General features: G+C 48.9%; 1 protein-coding gene across 1 annotated transcript; it reads left to right on the top strand.

The window, feature by feature from the left end:
* Window positions 1–1116: 1116 nt before the first annotated feature.
* mtmr3 (myotubularin related protein 3) lies at window positions 1117–20348 on the top strand. The gene is given in 21 exon segments (XM_069701587.1): window positions 1117–1196; window positions 2653–2742; window positions 4179–4295; window positions 5951–5971; window positions 6829–6911; window positions 8932–9098; window positions 9213–9309; window positions 9635–9748; window positions 10991–11181; window positions 11362–11493; window positions 11648–11759; window positions 12750–12945; window positions 13048–13233; window positions 13459–13629; window positions 14117–14262; window positions 14700–15320; window positions 15322–16174; window positions 16255–16365; window positions 16460–16548; window positions 18042–18068; window positions 20073–20348. Coding segments are annotated over 21 exon segments (3711 nt in total). The 5' UTR covers window positions 1117–1193; the 3' UTR covers window positions 20257–20348.
* Window positions 20349–21965: the final 1617 nt, after the last annotated feature.

The following is a 21965-nucleotide window of genomic DNA, read 5'->3' as shown; positions in this document are numbered from 1 at the left end:
ATATTCTTCTGGAACTGCAGTTAGCAGTGCTTTAAAAAAATAAATAAATAAAAAAATTCTTCCCCTCTTTACTTCTATTAATACAACTGACTGAATCCCAGCTTTACTGGAGGCCTAAATCCTGCTATTGAAGGCCAAGCCTTCCCTTGTAATACCATTTCATGTCGAATTGATTCGCTATTGAACGTTTTGAACACGACCGCCCGTCGGAAGGCCTCGCGGTCGCGCCAGTCGATCGCGGTCTGCAGCCGGCTCGGAGCCTGCGTCCGTCCCCTGAAGAAAGTTATTCGCAACATCCCCGGCGCGCGACGTCACGAAATGCAGCAGGTCGGCAGCTCCGGCGGCCTTCGGGGTCCGGCCGCTCCCTCCCGTCACGAGTTACCAAGGAATGACTGCTCACGTGCAGCGTAAACAAAAAGCCGTCAGAACCGCTGCAGATTCCCGTAGAGGAGAGAGAGCTCGCTTCGTTTGTTGACGTCCGATAGGAATTTCATCCGGAGGGATACGCGGCGATCTGGTACGTGGGACTCAAATTTCGCTCTTCGAGGGGGGGGGGAGAGGGCATTTGATGAAAAAAACATCGCTAGAATTACGTTGTTTTAAATGATAATCATGTATCTGGGCCCTTTTTTTCTTTTCTTTTTTCTTGGGAGAGCGGGCAGCCGAGAAACGGGAGGAAATGAGATTAGAGAGAGAGACGAGGAATGAAACGCAGCCGAGGCCGGAGTCGAGCTGGAGATATTGCAGTTTGTGGTTGTTGTCTTAACCCCTCAGGCACCACGGCGTCCGGATAAACATGCGTTTGCAGTGTAGGACTTTTAACTGTCTCAGGCCAATGTGGAAAACCTCAAATTTGAATTGTTACTTTTACTACCGGCAAACAAACTCTTACAGAATCTCCATTTCGGTTCCAGATTGTTCCGTAAATGACCGACAGTGAGAGTTTGTCAGGATACGTGTTTTACGAGGCGAGCGGAAAACGTTGGATCTTAAACTGGGAAAGTTTGGGGCGGTTTACAATGTAATCCGACGGCATTTCAGACGATTATGACCGCTTTCGTTTTACTGTATATGATGTACGTGTTTTTTTTATCAGAATTACTGAGTGTGTTTTTGTTTTTTGTTGTTCTGTACAGACCGATCCGGGCCGGAGTTCCTCGTCGGGTGACCCACACTCCTTCACAGGGGGGGCCATGGTAAAGTGTCTCAACTTCACTTTGGATAATAAGTGCTGCGTGTCCCGTGGCCGGGCTACAGTCTGCAGGATCAGAGCTCTCCATTGATTTTTCACTTTTTAATCAGCATTGTTTACCAAGAAGCAGACGGTTGCGTCAGCTGCGGCGGTGTCAAAGGTCCTCCGAGGTCGCTTGCCTGAGCGGAGGCAACTTTCAGTGTCCTCCCGCTGCAGAAATGCGTTTTGTATTGTTTGCATCATGACACAATCACTGGAACTGGACGCGTCGCCTCTCTGAACCGTGTGTGTGTGTGTGTGTGTGTGTGTGTGTGTGTGTGTGTGTGTGAGTTTTATTTTATTCTTGGCACGTCGCTGTGTGGCGGCTGAACCCCCCTCCCCTCCCCTCCCCTCCTCCCGGCCGGCCGGCCGGCCTCGGCACGATGCTCCTCCAGCCGTGGCGACTGTTGTGTATCGGCTCTGCTCCTGCTGAGCCAGCGTCCCGTAGGATGTGCCCCCGCTGTCCGTTATCTGCCATCCCTCTGTCTCCCTCTAACCACCTCGATCTTGCTGTCTAAACTCTGCTCCTGACAAAACACAGGCCGCAGAGTCCTGTCGATCTCTGTCAGCACAAGGCCTGACTCCCCACCCCTCCTCCGCCCCACCCATTTTGCCCTTGAGGAAAAATCCTAGACTCTGCTTGTATATCCATGCCTCGCATTCCCCGCTGATATGCATCCTCTGTGAAATATGTTCATCTTGCGTAAACACCGCCGTGACCTCAAACATTCGCGCCGCCGTGGAAGCCGACAGACGTCTGCTAAAAAACTGGGGGGAAAAAAAAAGGAAGGAATATCCACAATTTACATCTGCCAACTAAATATTTAATTTATAATATCTCCTTTCTTTCCAGGGTAAATTAATCACCTTGTCTGTTTCGATCTTTAGAGCTCTGACTGTTACTTTGTTTAAAGGGTGATTTTTGGTACGTTCGCCTCAGTTGAACACAGCGGTGTGTGTGGTGGTGGTGGTGGTGGTGGTGGTGGGGGGAGGGGGAGAGATTCGCGGGCGGCCGAACAACGCAGCTCTCGTCAGATCCGTTTTGTATCAACTGTCTGTTAAAACAGGGGTTGTGACACTTCGGCCATTTCCAAACAATGCGAGAGCCGCTCAGATGATGCAGCGGCAGGGAGGCAAAGCAAATAGGGAGGAGATGAGCCCCCCCCCCCCCATCCCCTTAGACGCTACAACTAAGGTGCTCTCGAATCAAGACTTTTTAACCTCCCTCTGAAACATTCCTGTCGAGCAGCTCAGTGGTCAAAGCTGCGTGTGTCCGTGTACACGAGTGTGCGACAGGAGCCGGGTGGTAAATAAGGAAACACTCAGCCAGCCATCTCCGGACTAGTGTCTCAAAAGCCAGATTACAACTCAAGAGAAATCTGCGTGTTGTGATACAGTTAACAGGCCTCCTCTCTCTGCAGGAGGAGGAGGGGCAGCAGAGCTTGGAGTGCATCCAGGCCAATCAGATCTTCCCCAAGAAGTCCCCCGTCCTGGAGGAGGAAAACATGCAGGTGAGCAAGCTGCTTATCTTGTGCTGTAAAAAAAACAAAACAAAAAAAAAAACCAAAACACAACAGTCAACCTGACTTTTATGTGTAAATATTGTGGATGAGTCTCTTCTCTATAATGAGTTACATAACCGCCATGACACACGTGACTTCAGTTCAGCTGTTCTGAGAATTAGAAAAAACGTCTTCTTTTTTTTTTTCTCTCGCTCTGTTGAGGGAAGTTGTTACGAAGAAAACCATTTGACAGACTTTCATCTCCTCGGAGCAGCACTCATCGTCCGACCAATTAGTCTATTTATGTGGTTCCGGCATTTGGGTTTGTCTTTGTTGTTTCTTAGTGTTGGTGTGTTTGTCAGTCAGCTGCTTTATGCTCTTTTGAAAGTGTTGTTACACAGCAGGGCTTTCCCTACATTTGTGGAGGGCTGTGGTTTTGGGGGGTCGGGTGGGCAGTCGTGAGCCATAATAATGATAATAATAATAAAACAAGGCTTACAGTGAATGGATTTGATGTATAATTTCTTACCCCATCACAGTCGGTCTATTCAGCATCCAGATGTAGGAATGGAAGTGGTTAAGATATTGTTTTTATCTTATCCACACTCTAAACTTTTTTTTTTTTTTTTTAACCAACACTCTTATTGGTTCTTTTATAATATATATATATATATATATTTTTTTTTTTTTATTTAATTTTTTTGTGTGTGAAATAATACATTCTGAACAGGATTTATATTTAATTACACTAAAATATTGTTTTTAAAACCGCGACGTCACTACAAACTAAACGATGTGTCGCTGCCGTCTCAGCCAGCAGCTAACTTTACAAGAATTGGGTTTTACTAAACGTTACAAACTCGGCTGAACTCGACAGGGGGACATTTCTCCGTTCTCTGCTTCGAAAGCAGCTGAGATTGAAACTAAAATGACACCTGAACGTTGTCACTCCATCTTAAACGAGGCGGGGCAGGTTAGGCTAAACGCGTCGTCGCTAATTGACGTCCAGTCATCAAGCTCAGTCAGACACGCCGGCTCTCTCTCGCTCTCTCTCTCCATATTCAGCAGTTTTTTTTTCCTGTTCGTTCGGGCGCTGTGAAAAAGCACTCTGGCGCTGCGGCTCAGGGTTAAATTAGTAGGAACAAAAAAAATAAAATAAAACCTGCAGCAGTGCAAACGGTTTACGATTCACTCAAAATGACGGGTTTGGTCATCGTCCATTTTGTTTTTTTGCATATCTCGTATCCCAAAGATCCAATTTGGAAAGATGGTAAAACTACTGCTGTTTGTAAAACAAAAAACAAAAATGTGTTGATACAGGCCATGATGATTATAACATGCCCCCCTCCCCCCTCCCTCCCTCGTGTGCATATGCATCATCAGAAATGGAGATCTGTGTGACTCGGCAGTTTGTTTCACATGTTTTTGTCTCCCGCTGTTGCTAGGTGCCCTTTCCCCAGCTGCACGGGGAGTTCACGGAGTACGTGGGGAGAGCCGAGGACGCCATCATCGCCATGTCCAACTACCGCCTACACATCAAGTTCAAAGAGTCCGTCGTCAACGTGAGTATCTTCGAGGGCGCGTGACTCGGGTCGGAAGATATCTGTCGGACGGCTCGCAAAAAAAAGCAAAGTGAAAAAAATAAGTGCAGGACGAAGCCACATCGTCTCCGCTGGAAAGTGCGTGTTATTGTTTTGTGAATGGACGGAGGGCCGGGTGGCGACCGGGCCCCCCTTTCAGACAGACCTGATCTCCGCTGGCAGCAGCGCCGCGTGACTCTTCATCACCTCTGTTCGCGCACCCCGCCTGCCCGCTCCGCTTTCTCTCTGCACTTTGGCGTTGCCATGGTTGCAGTGGCTCCAGAGGGGGATGCATAACAGTCAGGGCCCTCTCTTACTGTCGCTGTCTCTCTCGCTCTCTCGCTCTCTGTGTGTGTGTCTCTTTTCACCGTGTTAAGAGAGAGACTAGTTTTGTTACCCAAGTGTGGTCCCTTTCAAAAGAACAAGTGCCCCCCCCCCCCCCCACCACCTCATCACAAAGATGTTCACCGCACTCTCAAACATTCATACTTCCCCGACCCGACTGGCCACTTAGCGACTTATCACTCCGCCTATAAACTCGTGTGTGTATATATATATATATATATATACGTTTGTGCAGTATTATCTTGTGGATTCCAGGACTACACAACAACGTGGCGGACTCTTATTTTGTTATGTGCGGCGCCATATCTCTCAAATCTATCTAATGCGATTCCTTCAACGTTTTTTTTTTTTGCTCTCAAATTTACTATCATTTGATGAGGAAATGATTCTTTAAGTGCCCCCGGGAAGAGCAGATGCTGCGTTCGGACCGCCGAGCTGCTCCGCCGCTGACGTGCAGGGAGCCGGGAAGTTGTGCAATGACGAATCATGTGCTACCATCATGTTCGTCTCACTTCCTCCTCCTAAAAAAAGTCTAATCATCATCATCATCATCATCGTAAATCATTTCACTTTTTTAAAGGGGTGAACCATTTTGAGCCTCAGTCATTTACAAGGGTGCCTAAATTTTGAGCTTTAGTTAGGCTGTCGAGTCGAGTGACGTGTTTCTGTTGCACTTCCAAGTACTAAAAGTTGGATAAGAATGAGAATAGCTGCAGATTCAAATTCAGTTTCAGACTATTTTATCCAAAGCAAAGTTTATACTTGAATTAATAGCTGCAGTTTTTAACGTCATTCACTTTTTTTGGGGGGGTTGGGGTTATTTAATCTTTCATATGCGCTGGATTTATTCAGTGGTTCTGCTACATACATCCTAGGGTTTCCTGTCTTGCTGGGGTTTAATTGGACCTCGGTGACCTTCCAGCTCACGTCAGACAGAGCCAAATGTTCTCCTCCTCCTCCTCCTCCTCCTCCTCGCTCACATTTGGACTTGGTCGACGAGGCATCTGCATCGCACGGCAGATCCGTCAGAGCTCACAGATCGGGGGGGTGGTGGTGGTGGGAGGAGGAGGAGGAGGAGGAGGTGCTGGAAGAGTTGCTAACAAGCAGCCCAGGAATTTTGACAGCAGCCAGATTAGGGATGTAGATTAGAGGGCAGGAATTTAAATTGTGGCCGCAGGATGCTCGAAAAACATCCGGTGGTGACACCAGACAAAAAAAATAAAATAAAATAGTTCCCCGAATCAAACACGCATCACTTTTGATTATTGTTCTCTCTGTTTTGTTTTGGATAGAGTTGTTGTTGTGAGGTGTCAGTAAGTACCCGGCAGAGCTGCACGGCTTTTTTTTTTTTTTGTTGTTGTTTTTTTTGGAGTGGTTGACTTGTACTTGTACAGTGTTGGTGTGTGTGGCTGTTAACCAGCAGTAACGATCCTGCTCGTCTTTGTTTTTTTAACGCTGGATCGACGACCGGCCGAACCGTGCGTGAACGTCGACCTTCGTCGAAAAGGCCCGCCGCGCTGCTGAAAAGTGCTCTTAACTAATTAACAGAGCTTAGTCCAACAAAAAAAAGCAGCGGGGGTATTTCCCCGCAGTATTCAAAGTATGCTCTAAAGTCATGAGCACATGACAGTTCTGTACTTTGGATGGAATTTGCCTATAAAAGATAAGACTGCAGCTCGGGGAGGGGGGAGGGGAGTCTTCAGGATCTGGTATGGGGTGTGTATTTGCGCTGCAGAGTTAAGAGGATTATGTATATTTACAGAGCGGAGGGAGATGTGATGTGAACAAAAAATTAATGGAAAAAGCACCTGGACAAAGTAATCTTGTGTGACTTGAATACTTTTACTTTTTTTTTTTTTTTTTTTTAGCAGCGCACAGTTAAGTTACGTTTTAATCAAACTGCGGCTGCTTCCTCGGCATGAAAGGCGTTTTAACCGCGTTGACCACCACTAATTCACTAAAAGGGGCCGTCGCGGTCCGCCACGCCGGCCGTACTGACTGCATGCGTCCGGCCGGTCGGTTACGCTTTCGGTACTCAGACCGGCGTCGAGCATGCGTCGCCTGAGACGTACGGCTGAGAATTACAACCTGCACCATCCGATCTGAAGCGGACGTCCGTTTTTGATGTTTTCTCTTTTCTTTTTGTTTTGGTTTTTCATTCTTCTTCCAGGTGCCTCTTCAGCTCATCGAGAACGTGGAGTGCCGGGACATGTTCCAGCTTCACGTCACCTGTAAGGACTGCAAAGTCGTCAGGTAGGAAGCGCCTCCTCCCGTTGCGTGTCCGGTAAAAGGAAACTTCTCTTTCCGCATCGAGTCGGAGGAGAACTTATGACGCAAAACCTTCGATGTCACGGGAATCGGCGAGCATTTATTCATTTTAACACAGACACCGGGGTAAACTTGCAGTATTATGAGGGAGAGGAGTTACAAAAACTCTGTCGCTACTATTGTGGCTGTAAAACGGTGGGTAAAAGCTGAACAATTGAAATAAAATTCGACACAATCCCTCCGCACGATGACTCGGTCCACCATCAGAATTCGATCCTTTCCGTCTGATAGCATTTGGAAAGTCTGTAAAGAGCTGCGTGATTGAATTGTTTTCTTTATTCAAGTTAGCTGAGGGCTAAACTGGAAGTTAGCCAGCTCGGCGAGCGGAAGTCCGGTGTGCAGTCTCTTCCTGCGGAGCGTTTCCAGCTTTTATTCATCTAGCAAAGGAAGGTCTCACGGAGTAAACAAAGTATGAATACGGTGCGATTTATCTGGCGTCGATGGGCTCCGTCGTCATTGTTGTGAGCTCATCTGTCGAGGCCTTGGATGTAACGGCCGTCCATTTATGCGCAAAAGTCTCTGACTGTAGCTTTAAGGTTGCCGTGGCAGCACTTTAACGTGGCACATCAAATAAAAGAGTAACGAGAGGAATCGTAGGGCCGTAAAACTGCATGTCTGACAGAGATGAACCCCTCGTAAACACAACCAACCCTAGGAAATGAAGTTTGTTTGCGCTGACAGCTGCAATAAAGTTGATAAATAGACCGGCCTCTGCCACGTATTGATCGAACTAAACAGAAGTCCCCAAAATGTTCCGTTTCTCCCTCTCTGTGTCCCGCAGAGCAGAGAGACGGACGTCAGGGACGAGAATGAGCTGTCAATAACGGAAAAAAAAAAGATATATTTACTAAAAGATGGAGACCTGCCATCGCCATAGTAACACAATGAAGTGGTCTGAATTATAACTGTATACCACAGCTCGCTGTACATATACAGACGCTCATGTCACCACACACACACACACACACACACACACACACACACACACACACACACACACACACACACACACTCCCCTCCCTCAATCAAATTGAAGCAAAAGAATTTCCCCCTCCATTATTCGGGTCCTCTTGTCGGCGAGGGGGAAAGAGATCCTCATGACGTCCCTGCGACCTCGTGCACCGCCGGTCGCCATAAGCAGCCCTGAGACAAAGATAGGAGGCGCCGGGGTGAAGGGTCAAATACTCTAAAAAAAAAATGCAAAAGGGCCGTCGTGACTAGAGAAGGAGACCGTCGCCGGCGGTCCAAGATTAACCGGGTTTCACGGACGAAGGCGAAGCAGCTCTTTATCTGGAGATGAAGAACAACCTGTGGGACGTTTTTAAACTGTGGACGACGGGCGGGGCGCTGATCTGCATTTTGTTTCTCTGACCGACCTCGATTAAGTACGTCGATAAATACTTCCTCTTAAGACGTCGTCGTGTGGCATCCACAACACGTCGCTACAAAAAAACTCCTCAACGTTGACTTTCGTGCACTTTTCAAAAAAGAAGTATACCTGGTGGGATTGTAGTACAGCTGTATAGTATATAGTATGTGAAATGTAGTATGTCAAAAGTACCAGGATGTCCTAATATATCCGGTCGAAGAAGAGTACTTGTTTCCAAATCGCATCCTTTTTTTCTTTTTTTTTTTTTACTTCAAGTGTTGCGCTGTGGATTGTGACAGATATGACCGAGAAAGGTCAAAGGTCAAGGTGTTTAACATTTTTTTTTTATTATGATGAATTGTATACACACTACATGCAACAGGACATACTTTTTAAGGGTAGCTGCACTAAAAGCTAAAATAAATAGTACATGAAACCAGGGCTTGTTTCTGAAGTATTGCGCAATAGGTTGAAAGCATTGAAAGAGGCTCAGTGATATGCTGTGTGGTGCTGATTTGGTTTAACGCCGGCCTTTGCCGTTTTGCCCCCCTCCCCCTCCCATCCTTCCCCCACCAGGTGTCAGTTCCCCACCTTCGAGCAGGGTCAGGAGTGGCTGAAGCGCCTGAACGTGGTGGTGCGCCCCCCCTCTCGCCTGGAGGACCTCTTCTCCTTCGCCTTCCACGCCTGGTGCATGGAGGTGTACGCCGGCGAGAAGGAGCAGCACGGCGAGCTGTGCAGACCAGGTGCCCCCCCCCCTCCCCCTCCCGTCGCATTCCTCACATAAACCCCAAACAGAACACCCCCCCCCCACCACCACGTTCTAGGTCTTTTATCGGACATGTCTGCCGTCTCCGCAGGCGAACACGTGACCTCGTGGTTCAAGAACGAGGTGGAGAGGATGGGCTTCGACACTCAAAACGCCTGGAGGATATCCGACATCAACAGCAAGTTCAGGTGAGAGCGGCTTTTCATCGGGGAGAGCGCCGGCATGTCCATCTAGAAAACGGATCCGGCCTTTTTTGCTTTCGTTGGCGAACAGCACAAGTCTGTGTGTGTGTGTGTGTGTGTGTGTGTGTGTGTGTGTGTGTGTGTGTGTGTGTGTGTGTGTGTGTGTGTGTGTGTGTGTGTGTGTGTGTGTGTGTGTGTGTGTCAGACAGTGGGTGGTTGTGTTATTGTTCTGCGCCCCGGGCAGATAAGGCGGTCCGGCCCAGGATTAGGTGTCTGTGGAGAGAAACTTTTGTTGAGCCCTCTTTTGCTCTGTGCTCCTCCGTCCCGCCAGGCTCTGCCCCAGCTACCCTCAGCAGCTCCTGGTGCCGGCCTGGATCACCGACAAGGAGCTGGAAAACGTGGCGGCCTTCCGCTCCTGGAAGAGGTTTCCGGCCGTGGTTTATAGGTTCGTGTGCGTTTTGCTCTCTGAAAACCAGTCGGTGAACTTTGTGTTCGTCGCCGCACCAAAATTATAAAGCTTCCTTATTGTAATGTTCTCTTTATGGCATCTTTATGGTTATATGTCGGTGCCACACTCCCTGCAGGCATCATGTGCCACCACCACCATAAGCACTAACTAATGTGCAAAGTCGGTGTGTCATAGCTTCAGTCAGATGTGGTTCGAGTGCTTCGGAGGACTTTGATCTTCAGTTTTGGAAAACTACTCCAACCAGAAACGGCCACTTTGTCGGTCTGTTACTTTGTGCGTCACAGCACCTGAAATAAATACGAGACCGAGGTTTTTGCCCCGGTGGCTGGAAAATTATCCTCAGCCGGTGGTTTCCAACATTTTTGCCTCGTGAAAACAAAAGAACGTCTACTTTTGACCCCTTATAGTTCCAAAGAGCCACATTTCATTATCAGACTATTTTTATTTGATGGTTGGTTAATTGATTCGTTCGGGAAATTAATCTGTAACAATTAAAATATTATAATATTTTAATTGTTGCAGATTTGTAAGATTTTGTAAGCAAAAAATAATAAATCACAGCTTCTAACCAAATTGAATACTTGTTGGTCTAACTGATATTATATGATAAACTAAACAAAACTAATTTTGTCAAACTGGTCAACTTGCACTTAAGGAAACTTGTAGTGGTCCATTTTCACCATCTTCTGACATTTTATACACCAACTAATGATTGTTTTTAAACTTAGAGAAGTCAAACCCAGTGTTTCCTCTAGCATTGTCTCGGGAGGGCGGGCTGTTTCTCTGCTCTGCTGCGTGTCTATGTTTCATGAAGGTCGACAAATGTTACTTGTTAAATCTTTAAAAAAGAAAAAAAAAAAAAAACACGATAAAAGCCAACAAAGGACCTCGACCTTAAACTGCTGAAAATTGGACCAGAATATCAGCATGTTTTAAATACACCCTCCTAGTATGTACTGAAAGTAATGAGGCTGCTAATGGCTAATTATGGAGGTGCCCTCCCAAGGCTGTCTACGGGAAACGCTGAAATATGATATGTTTTATTGTACAAGACAACTTTATAATGGATAGACGTCTCATATCTCATATTCCAGTTAATAAGCTTCGAGCTCAGATCGAATAAACAGCGTCGTCCTTTGCCCCCCCCCCCCCCCCCCCCGAGACGGCAGACGGGACGATGCCGTAGCGCTCCGGCTAACTTCCCCGTTCCTCACGCAGACACCTGAGCACGGGCGCCGTGATCGCCCGCTGCGGCCAGCCCGAGGTGAGCTGGTGGGGCTGGAGGAACGCCGACGACGAACACCTGGTCCAGTCCATCGCCAAGGCCTGCGCCGTGGACGGCAGCTCCCGCAAACACGTCCCCAACGGCAGCTACACCAACGGCTCAGACCTGCCCGACACCGACTTCGGTAAACGCTCTCAAACGCGCACGCACGCAGGTATTTTTTTCGAAGGTGTTGCGAAGACGCCGTGTTGCGCAATCCGACCTGTCGGGGCTCGTCCGAAAGCAGCCGGCGTAAACACAAAAAGCGCACCGATCTCGGTATCTAGTCCTGCTCGCACCGACCTTGAATCTGCGTGTCTTTCAGAGTCCTCCATGACCAACAGCTCCGAGGTGGAGACGCTGGCCATCCAGCCCCACAAGTTACTAATCCTGGACGCCCGGTCCTACGCTGCCGCCGTGGCCAACAGGGCCAAGGGGGGAGGCTGCGAATGCCCCGGTAAGGCCCCGTTGTTACCGGGAGAATTAGGTCAATGTGTGCTTGTCGATACAGGAAATCAGTTCACCGCAAATGCGATTGTCTGTGCTAAAATTAAAACCTTCGCCTTAGTATTGTTTTATTTATTTATTTATCCCTCCCCCCCTTGCTGCAGAGTACTACCCCAACTGCGAGGTGGTGTTCATGGGAATGGCCAACATCCACTCCATCCGCAAGAGTTTCCAGTCTCTGCGTTTCCTCTGCACTCAGATGCCTGATCCAGCCAAGTAGGTTTTTTTTTTTGGGGGGGGGGGTTCTCCTCCCCCACTTCTTCTTCATGTTCTTTTTTTTTTTTTTTTAATGCCTCCAGCAGCGCCTCCAGATTTCCCCTCGCCGGATCTCTACTACCCTGCAGGCTAAAACTATTAAAGCTCCCACGCTTTGCTTGTCGTAACCGGTGGTAACAAGTAATCACAGCTGTGTTTTGGCCCCGGCCGTACACCTGCTCTTGATTTAGAAAGAAGGGCCTGGCCCGATCCCGTCGGAGGATCTCGTCCCCGTCTGCACTCCCAGACTCCACGCTACGACGAGCTGTAATTGAGCCGCGCCGGCTCGAGTTATCCAACGTGGTTTGGAGATCAAAACAGACGAGGAAAAGCCACTCGGGACAATTTGCACTCATATACTCGTATACGTATGCGGGCCTCTTTATGTGACTTCTGCACAGACTTTATTATTGTGTTTATGGAAAACACGGCAGGATGAAACTATTTCTCGTTACTTATTAGACTTTTTCAAAAGCTGAACCTGAAACAAAAACACCTCATCTTGTAAACTTCAAAAGACAAAAGTGAACAATCTGTTTCTGGTTCACGGACAATAAAAATCAAACCGTACCTACAATAATAACCCAGATAAGATAAAACGAGTGAAACATTTACTCCTAATCGAAGTAGGTCAACGTGGACTCAGGACTCCTGTTACGTTTTTGAAGTGTTATTTACACCTGGATTTTTAAAAGCTGCATTAATCGGTTCGGCCACCGGGGGGCAGAAAAACATCCAAACAAACACAGCAGCCAGCTCACAACATCTCTTAACTCCTAAAGTTATTGTTGACATTGTTTCATTTCTTTCTTTTGGAGTCACGCAAGTGACCAAAAACATCTTGAATATTTCCTCCTTTTTTTTTTTTTTTTTTTTAATGATTTACATCCTTTGTCTGCGCCCTTATGAAACGTGTCTCGAGCTCCCGCGATGTGTTTGTTTTTCCTGCAGCTGGCTCTCTGCCCTGGAGAGCACCAAGTGGCTGCAGCACCTGTCGCTGCTGCTGAAGGCCGCCCTGCTGGTGGTGAACGCCGTGGACCGGGACCACCGGCCCGTCCTGGTGCACTGCTCCGACGGCTGGGACCGCACGCCTCAGATCGTGGCTCTGTCCAAGCTGCTGCTGGACCCGTACTACCGCACCATCGAGGTACGGACGCAGCGTGTCAGCAGTGAAACCAGGATTTTTTTTTTTTTTTTTTTTCGTTTTTTGTTTTTTTTACTCAAAAGTTCTCGTGACGTCTTCGCGCAGGGCTTCCAGGTTCTGGTGGAGACGGAGTGGCTGGACTTCGGCCACAAGTTCGCCGACCGCTGCGGCCACGGGGAAAACTCGGAGGACGTGAACGAGCGCTGCCCCGTCTTCCTGCAGTGGCTGGACTGTGTCCACCAGCTGCAGCGGCAGTTCCCCTGCTCCTTCGAGTTCAACGAGGCCTTCCTGGTACGTGGAGTCTGACTCCGCCCACATCCTTCACGTCAGAACGCTCGGTGTTTCGCGCTCTGGTTTAAACATTTCTACGTCCCGGGAGCATTCGCAGGTCCTTCGAGGACGCTGCCGTTTCATCTCCTGTCGTACCTCAAGGTGTGTGTGTGTGTGTGTGTGTGTGTGTGTGTGTGTGTGTGTGTGTGTGTGTGTGTGTGTGTGTGTGTGTGTGTGTGTGCGCAGGTGAAGCTGGTGCAGCACACCTACTCCTGTCTGTTCGGTACCTTCCTGTGTAACAGCGGGAAGGAGCGTGAGGACCGTCACGTCCAGGAGAGGACCTGCTCCGTGTGGTCGCTGCTCCGACCGGCCAACCGCACGCTGAGGAACATGTTGTACTCGTCACACTCGGAGACCGTACGTCACGCTGCTGCTGGTCACATGACCGCCTGGGTTACAGATAATATGGGGAAACTTCAACCGAACATTTCTTTCTTTTTCTTCCTTTTCTTTCCTTTTTTTCTTTGTCTTTCCCTTTCTTTCTATTCTTTACTGTCTTTTTCTTTCTTTCTGTCTGTCTTTCTTTTCTTTTCTTTTCTTTTCTGTTCTTTAAAGAAGAGTCTTTAATTTGACACCTTCCCCGCAGCGACGTATTTCACAACATCTCTTAAAGATTTATCGCTAATTGTTCTCATTTCAATCTTGATTGCCGAGTGTTTTCGACAACCCCCTCTGAGATTTGCATTTTTGTGGTTGCTGTCGGTTTTGTGTTTGTGGGTCGTAAAAAAATATTCTCCACTCGGCGTGAAGGGAAAAAAAAAAAAAAAAACTCATCTGCCAGATTTCCCTCCCAGATTTTTTTATTTTTTTTTATTTGTCTCTTCCTCCTTTTTTCCTCCCGCAGGTTCTCCACCCCGTGTGCCACGTACGGAACCTGATGCTGTGGACGGCCGTCTACCTGCCCAGCTCCTCCCCCACCACCCCCTCCGACGACTCCTGCGCCCCCTACCCGGTGCCCGGCGCCAACCCGGAGGACGCGCCCCTGGGCAGGTGAGCCTGGCGCGCTGGAAACCCGACCCCCCCCCCCTCTCTCCTCCTCCTCCTGCATGTAAGATAAACACGGCTCGAGGACTCCCGCCGCCGGACGAGTCCGGCTTCCTCCTGCTTTACACTCTTTTTTTTTTTTCTTCTTCTTCTTCTTCTTCTTCTCTGCTCGGTTTCCGCTCATCTCCGGCGGAGGAGCGACGGGAGTCGGTTTCAGTTTCATGTTGACATATTTTACACAAAGTCTGAACGCTTCTCTTTCATTACGTTTGTGCCGCGTTCTTTCTTTGTTTTGACGAGGCTGACGTTTGATTTGCGCACCGGACGTGTTCCGATCGTGCGTCGCACGCGGTCAAACACGCCGAGCGGATTTACGATGAAATGCAGTTTTTTTTTGTTTTGTTTTGTTTTGTTTTTAATCGCTCTCTCGTTTTCCCGCTCAGACGGACGAAGACCCGCTCCTTCGACAACCTGCCCAGCGCCTGTGAGCTGGGAAGCTCGCTGGCTCCCAACCGGCGCTCCAGCGACCCGAGCCTCAACGAGAAGTGGCAGGACCACCGGCGCTCGCTGGAGCTCAACATGGCCGTGGGGCCGGACGGAGGGGGGGGCCAGGACCAGGAGGTCCGGCCCAACGGAGCCGGGCCGTATCCGGACGGACCGGACTCGGAGCTGGACGACAGCCCGCAGCCTCGGGGCCCGCGGGCCGAGCTCAGACCGGGAGCCTCCGCGAACCCGGCGGGAGAGGACGCGGAGGAGGCGGAGCTCTCTGTGGCGGTGGGCGTGGCCGAGGGCCAAATGGAGAACATTCTCCAGGAAGCCACGAAGGAAGAGGCGGGAGCCGACGCTCAGAGAGAGGCGGCGGCAGCCGCCGCTGCGTCTCGCGTCGGCACCGCCGGCGACGCGGAGGCGGAAGTCCGAGTCGAGGAGGAGCGTCAGTTACCGAACGTCAACGGGACGGAGACGCAGACAGAAATATTGTCGAACGGTCACCATCCGGAAAACGGCGTGGCGGAGGCCGAGGAGGACGGCGGCTGAGGCGACTCCCACAGCAGAAGACCCGGTGAAGCAGAATGTAGAGAACTCTTCTGAACGGGAGGAGCTCGCACACGGACCCAGCGAGTCCAGCTCGGGCGAGCCGGAGCCGCCCGCCGCCCTCAGAACTCTAACTAACGGCTTCGTGGACACGTCGCCCGAGGAGCCGGGCGTGGACGAGGACTCGGAGTCGGACAACGGCGTCTCCGAGCCGGCGGAGCTGGCGGACAAGAGGGCGTCTCTGATGGAGAGCTCCACGGAGACTTTAACCGAAGAGGCCTGCGGCAGGTTGGAGCCGCCGGCGCCGCCTCCCGTCTGTCTGAACCGTCCCCCGTGCAGCGACGGCAGGAGCCCGGCGCCCTGCTCCAGGAAGGAGAGGGGCCCGGAGACGGGCGAGCTCGGCTCCGTCAGAACTTTAAACGGGGGCAGCAAGCGACCCTCCATCAGTGCCTTTCAGTGCGCGAGCGCCGACCTCGTCAGGGACGGCCTCTGTAACGGGGACAGCGCCGCCGACGGGGACCCCTGCGGAGGTCCTCACTGGGCCAAAGGGAACGGGGAGCGGGCCTCTCTGAGTCGACAGGTCTCCCTCGCCAGCTGCAACTCCCTGATCCTGCACCCGCGGGGCAGCTGCACTCAGCACCGCTGGTGCCACGCGCTGCTGGGCCGGGCCGCCGTCAGCCCGGAGCAGCCGTCGCGCAGCCACCTGGACGACGACGGGCTGACGCTGCACACGGACGCCATCCAGCAGCGGCTGCGGCAGATCGAGGCGGGCCACCAGATGGAGGTGGAGACGCTGAAGAAGCAGGTGCAGGAGCTGTGGAGCCGGCTGGAGAACCAGCAGCACGGCGGCTCGCACCGGATCAACGGGGACGTCGGAGACGAAGTGGTAAGATAGAGAAAGACACTCCGATCCGTTTACGGGAAGGTGAGAAACTGCCGCCGGTAACGTCCGACGTGTCCCCGCAGACCTCCATGACGGACTCGGAGTACAACCTGGACCCGAACTGTTTGTCGCGCTGCAGCACCGAGCTCTTCTCCGAGGCCAGCTGGGAGCAGGTGGACAAGCAGGACACCGAGGTGAGCGGGCCGGAGACGGACCGGATCGTATTTGTACGTTTTTTTTTTTTTTGCCGCTCTGTAGACTTGGGTGAATCGACACTCCGCTCTGCAGGTCACCCGCTGGTACCCCGACCACCTGGCGGCCCAGTGCTACGGCTGCGAGAGCCGGTTCTGGCTCGCCACCAGGAGGCATCACTGCAGGTGAGCACTGAGGTTTTTTTTTGTTTTTTTTTAATTTATTTTTTTACAGCGTCTTCAGGCCTTTCGGTCGCTGTCAAACCAACTCTCCCTCTCCCGCCCGTCGACGTCTGAGGCGTCTCCCTCCGTTAAAGCTCACGTCTGTCCGTCCGCTGCAGAATGAGCTTCCTGTTTTCTTTCAGCCGAGGACTTAAATTCATCGTCAAGAGACTTTTGTGACGTTTAAAAAAAAATAATAAAAAAAAAAAAACGTCTGCAGACGAGAGCTCCAAATCAGACGTTCACTACTTTACCTCGTTCCTTTTTATCATGTTTATTCTGGTCGAAAAGACTTCAGTGTGTTCTGTTAAACACGTCTGATCAGCAGCATTTCCTCCTCTGTCCCAGCAGATATATATATATATCTATATATATATATATAGATATATATATATATATCTTTAATATATTTGAATGTGAATGAACTCGGTGGCTCGTAACTGTCCACGCGAAGACTTTTAAGTTGGAAGTGTGCACTTCCTGTTCTCGCATTAAAAGGAGTTTAGTCCCCCAGTATGACGCTGATTTCTACACATCCCATAATACTGCTCGACCGGGCGTCTTGGCTCCGCCCCTCCCTGCCCGGTAAACATTACAGATTACGGTTCGGGTGCCGAACTTTGACCACTTTTATGGCTCGAATTGCTTTCGATAACATTTGCTATTAATAAATACCTTTAACTTCAATCGCGGTTTTAAAACACAGAACTTTTGTTACGTTTAAAACTAAAGTTAGTAAATCTTACGTTGGAACGCCGGATTTCTACGTTTGCAAACGTAGTTTTTCTCCGCTCACCCGTTTGAGAATCTCCTGATGAGGCGTTCAGGTGCCGTCAGTAAATTGTAGCGTCTGGAGATAACTTGCGATGCGTCGAGGGAACTAAAGTGCATGAAAACTGAAAATGTGTATTGTTATGTATGATGTCATTTTCTTTTTTGTTAAAAATGTGTTTTATATATGTATAAAAAAAAAAACATGGTACTAAAACAAAACCTAAAAAGTGTCGATACCGGAATGATCATTTTCTGAGCGTCCCGGTAGAGCAGGCGTTCAGCTAAAGCTGTAGCCCAGTCCATAATAACCCTCATCTGATGATGTCATCAGGGTTGTTCCCTTCTGCTGAGTCGTTCTCTCAGGCTGTAACTGGCCGATCGATCGATCGTTTATTGATACTTTGCCGGACGAGCCCGCCGACGGTTTAGAGGATCGGGACGAGATGAACTCATCGGCTGCCGGTTCGTCCTCTCGTCCCCGTCGCTGCTGTCACGCTCTGTACTTCCTGTCCTCCGCCGGCGGGTCGGATCGGTCGAGCCTCCGAGCGGGAGGGGTCCGAGTCCGGGTGGTTCCGGTGTTGTGTAGGCAGACGTGTGCGGCAGGAAGTGTGTAGCAGTGTGTTGCCGTGTGTGTTGTGTTCTCTCAGCTCTTATCCATTGTCTGCCCCTCTCCTCCTCTACAGTGGCAGGGAGCCTGTCCAGGAGGTCTGGTGAGATCCGGCTCCCCTGTCCCGCCCCTCCCTCCCTCCCTTTATCCTCGCTGCACCGTCTTCCTCCTCCTCCTCCTCCTCCTCCTAACTCCCCTCCCCCCCCACCCCCATCCCCCACCGGCTGCATCTGAGTCCTCGTCATTCTCTCGTAGTTCCCTTCATCTCTGAGGTGGACTGACTTCAGTCCTGCAGCTTAGATTTTCTTTTTTCATTTTTAGAGGATTATTTATTTTGATTGGCTGACTCGAGCACGACGCCGTCAGAGGGCCGGCTGTGATTGGTCGAGGGCTGATCGGTATTTTTTTTTTTTTTTTTAATGGTGGGGTGGAGGGGGGGGGGAACCCGAAACAAATACGGACTCCATCAGCCTCAACCCTCCTCCTACCATAGCCCCACATCAGCACCCTGCCCCCCACCCCACCCCACCCCACCCGCAGCACACACCCTGGCGGCATGCTGTCCCCCCACCCCCTCCCCCCACCCCTCCGCCAACCCCCATTTGCATCTCACCTCCCTGCAGCACAGCATGGTGTCGGAGGCCGCGAAGTAAGGCTGGAGACTCCGGAGTGAATTAAGAGGATGTTGTGTTTGTTTGAGTGCAGGCAGGCCACAGGGACCACTGTGTGTGTGTGTGTGTGTGTGTGTGTGTGTGTGTGTGTGTGTGTGTGTGTGTGTGTGTGTGTGTGTGTGTGTGTGTGTGTGTGTGTGTGTCCGCATGGCCTTCCATCTGAATCAGCATGGGGCGTGTCTAAAAAAAAAAAAAAAACCTGCAGTGTGTCCCAGTCATGGAAACCTGTTGTTGTTGTTGTTGTTGGTGTTGTTGTTGTTGTTGTTGTTTTTTGAACGGGCTGAAATAAGCCAGTTGTCGTCTGTCGCGACACGTCACGGCCGCGTTTTTTTTTTGTTGTTGTTTTTTTTACATCTCCTTGCGGTCGTCGGTTTCATTCGGTAATCTTAGTTTGAAATATTCACGACGATACGACAAAACACTGAAATGCGTTTTATTATTAGTTTCAAGAAAACACGTTTGGAACAAAACAGCCGTTGTGGTTTTATATCCGAGCGTGAAAGTTTCCTTTAAATATTCAGCAAAAAAACCTCCATGATATATAATAACGTGCGTATTATCTTCTTCTAAAATACTGTTAAAACTACTATTGATTTGTTTTTATCGTAATAAAAGTGGTATTATTATCATTAGTATTGTGAACGATACGATGAAGCATGACCCTCAATACTAATAGTTCAATGTTTTTGTTTGTCAACAAGTCCCATGAAAACAACACATTTATTCATTTAAGTTGATTTATTTATTCATTCCCAGTTGTCCAAACATTATAAAAAACAAAACAGAGAATATAGAAAATATTGAGACGGACTTTTCATGGAGTTTGTTTACGTCAACAGAAATGTTGAACCTCGCCGTCGTTAAATTTAAAGCAGCTGAATCACCTAAAACACATTTTAAATGTTTCAAAGGTGTTTAGTGTATTGTTTATATTGTTCATCGTATTTCTAACTTCTAACTCTCTAATTTTTCAACTGATTCTAATTTTTCATACATTTTTGTGATCATGTGTTGGTTTTGCTGTTTATTGTTAGTTACGATTTATCATAAATAATTATTCTAACAGCTCTTAGATTTCTTATCTGTCGAGGATTTCTCCCAAAATCACAATTTAATCAAAAGAAAATTCTGTCGAGGCCTCGAAGGAAAAGAATCGTTTTGAGTTGTTATTGATTTATTTCTAAAAGTCTTGGGGGGGCGGAAAAAAAAAACAACATGTTTATGAAGCTGTCAACGTTTCTCCATTAAACTCCCACCGGCTTCGACTAAATCAAAATTCAGCATCGTTTTTTTATTTATTTTTTTAAGTACTGAGGTGGAATTGAAACCCGATCTGCCCCGGAGACGCACCATAAGCGGCAGGTGTGAAGAGGTGTGTCTCCTCCTCCTCCTCCTCCCCCCCCCTCTTCCACTGACCCGTCTGTGTCGCCCTGCAGGAACTGCGGTAACGTGTTCTGCGCCAGCTGCTGCGACCAGAAGATCCCCGTGCCAAGCCAGCAGCTGTTCGAGCCCAGCCGCGTCTGCAAGAGCTGCTACGGCAACCTCCAGCTTAGCCCCGCCCCCCTGGACCTGGACCTGGACCTGGAGCTGGAGAAGAGCCTCACGGCCAGCTCCGACTGAGGCTCGGGGGGCGGGGGGGGAGGGAGGGTCACGGACGGACGGGGGGAGTCGGGCCGAGCCGCCGACGCACCGACCGCTGAGGAGGAGCTGCACCGAATGTCCCGTGAACTGTGTGTGTGTGTGTGTGTGTGTGTGTGTGTGTGTGTGTGTGTGTGTGTGTGTGTGTGTGTGTGTGTGTGTGTGTGTGTGTGAGAGAGAGGAAGTCGGACACACACAAACACACACACACACACACACGGAGAGTTTTTGTGACGGGACTGCGCTCCGAGGAGGACGGAGGAGCGAGAGTGGACATCCTGGTTGCCGTGGAGGAGGCGGTCTCACTGTGTGACGTCTCCGGAGGACTTTTAGGTTCCCCCGAATGTTTTTAGCCGTTCCGTCGAGGTTCCCCTCCTGCCCTCCGACCTTTGACCTCTGACCTCCGAGCAGCTTCATCTCTCAGCTCCGACTCTTCGCCGGAGGATCAGAAGAGGACGAGGAAAGACGTCGCGAGACAAGTGTCCACATGCCGAGCTCATGAAAAACTTAAAGGGGCAGTTCACCTAAATGACCAAAAAAAAAACCAGGGAAATATCCTGATTTAAATGCATCTAAATGAATTAATAATTTATTTTTAGATTTGAGATCTCATCTCGAGATTTTTTTTCTCAATTTTATTCGGGCTGTAACTTATTTATTTCATGAATCAGTCTGCAAGTCATGTTATTGATTAATTATTTTATTGATTTTTTTTTCTCTCTTAAATTATTAGAAAATAGGGAAATTTGGCTTTTTATAAAAACTAAAACAAAAAAGAAGTAAAGTTTAATAATATTTATGATGAAGAAAAGCAGCCTTTTTTTTTTTTTACATCCTAACCAGAGACCGATCAATTAGTTCTCTGAAATTGAATTATTCAATTATGGAATAATTGTTGTTTATAGCTCAGAGCTTTAAAAAAATTATTTAATATTTCACTTACATAGTTTTTCAAAAGCCCGATTTAAAGAGCAATTTTCAAAGACTTTTTCTAACTTTTTCTCCAAAGACTTCACAAGCCTACATTTCCCATAATGCCACTCGGTAGCCTTTTTTTTTTTTTTTTTTTTTTTAACAGCCACATCTTTCGCACCTGATGACATCATCAGGCTCGTTTCGTTTCAGGTGTAAAATTGTTGAAAAACACCTTTAAAAAAAACAACAACAAAAAAAACAAACATAAAAAGCTTCCGGTAACCGACCCGGCGTGACTCTGGATTATTGGGTGAACTGACCCTTTAACGGACTGAATCTCAACTTTTTGTTTTGTTTTGTTTTTAATCAGCAGATATAAAAAGAAAAAGGAAACAAAAATATTGGTCGAGATTCAGGAGACGCTGACGGTCGAGTTGGGGGTATTTTTTAAAACATATATTTTCCAGTTCTTCTGTTGACCACAGTGAATCTGTTTCACTTTTTTATTTATAGTTTTTTTTGTAAACAGTTAAAGTCTTACAGCAGGATGAGTCGGAGACGTCACAACAACAACAACAACAAGCCCCAGTTTTTTGTTTTTTTTTTATTATTATTTTTAATTCTCCTCCACCCAGCAGGCTCTGGGAGCCGTCACGTCTTCAGTCCTCCGGTGGGCATCCTCACTTCGTTTCCGAGGCGACGCTGAAACCCCGCCCCCTCCTCCCAAAAGTCTGCACGGGGAATCTCCACGGAGACGGCCGCTCTGCCTGGCGACT

This window comes from Brachyistius frenatus, unplaced genomic scaffold (genome assembly GCF_029030835.1).
Source record: "Brachyistius frenatus isolate BFR_SWC_R1_liver_20210118 unplaced genomic scaffold, ASM2903083v1 Contig_37, whole genome shotgun sequence".
NCBI classification, from domain to species: domain Eukaryota; kingdom Metazoa; phylum Chordata; class Actinopteri; family Embiotocidae; genus Brachyistius; species Brachyistius frenatus.
The sequence above is the reverse complement of the archived record's forward strand: the minus strand, read 5'-3'. Positions and strand labels throughout refer to the sequence as shown.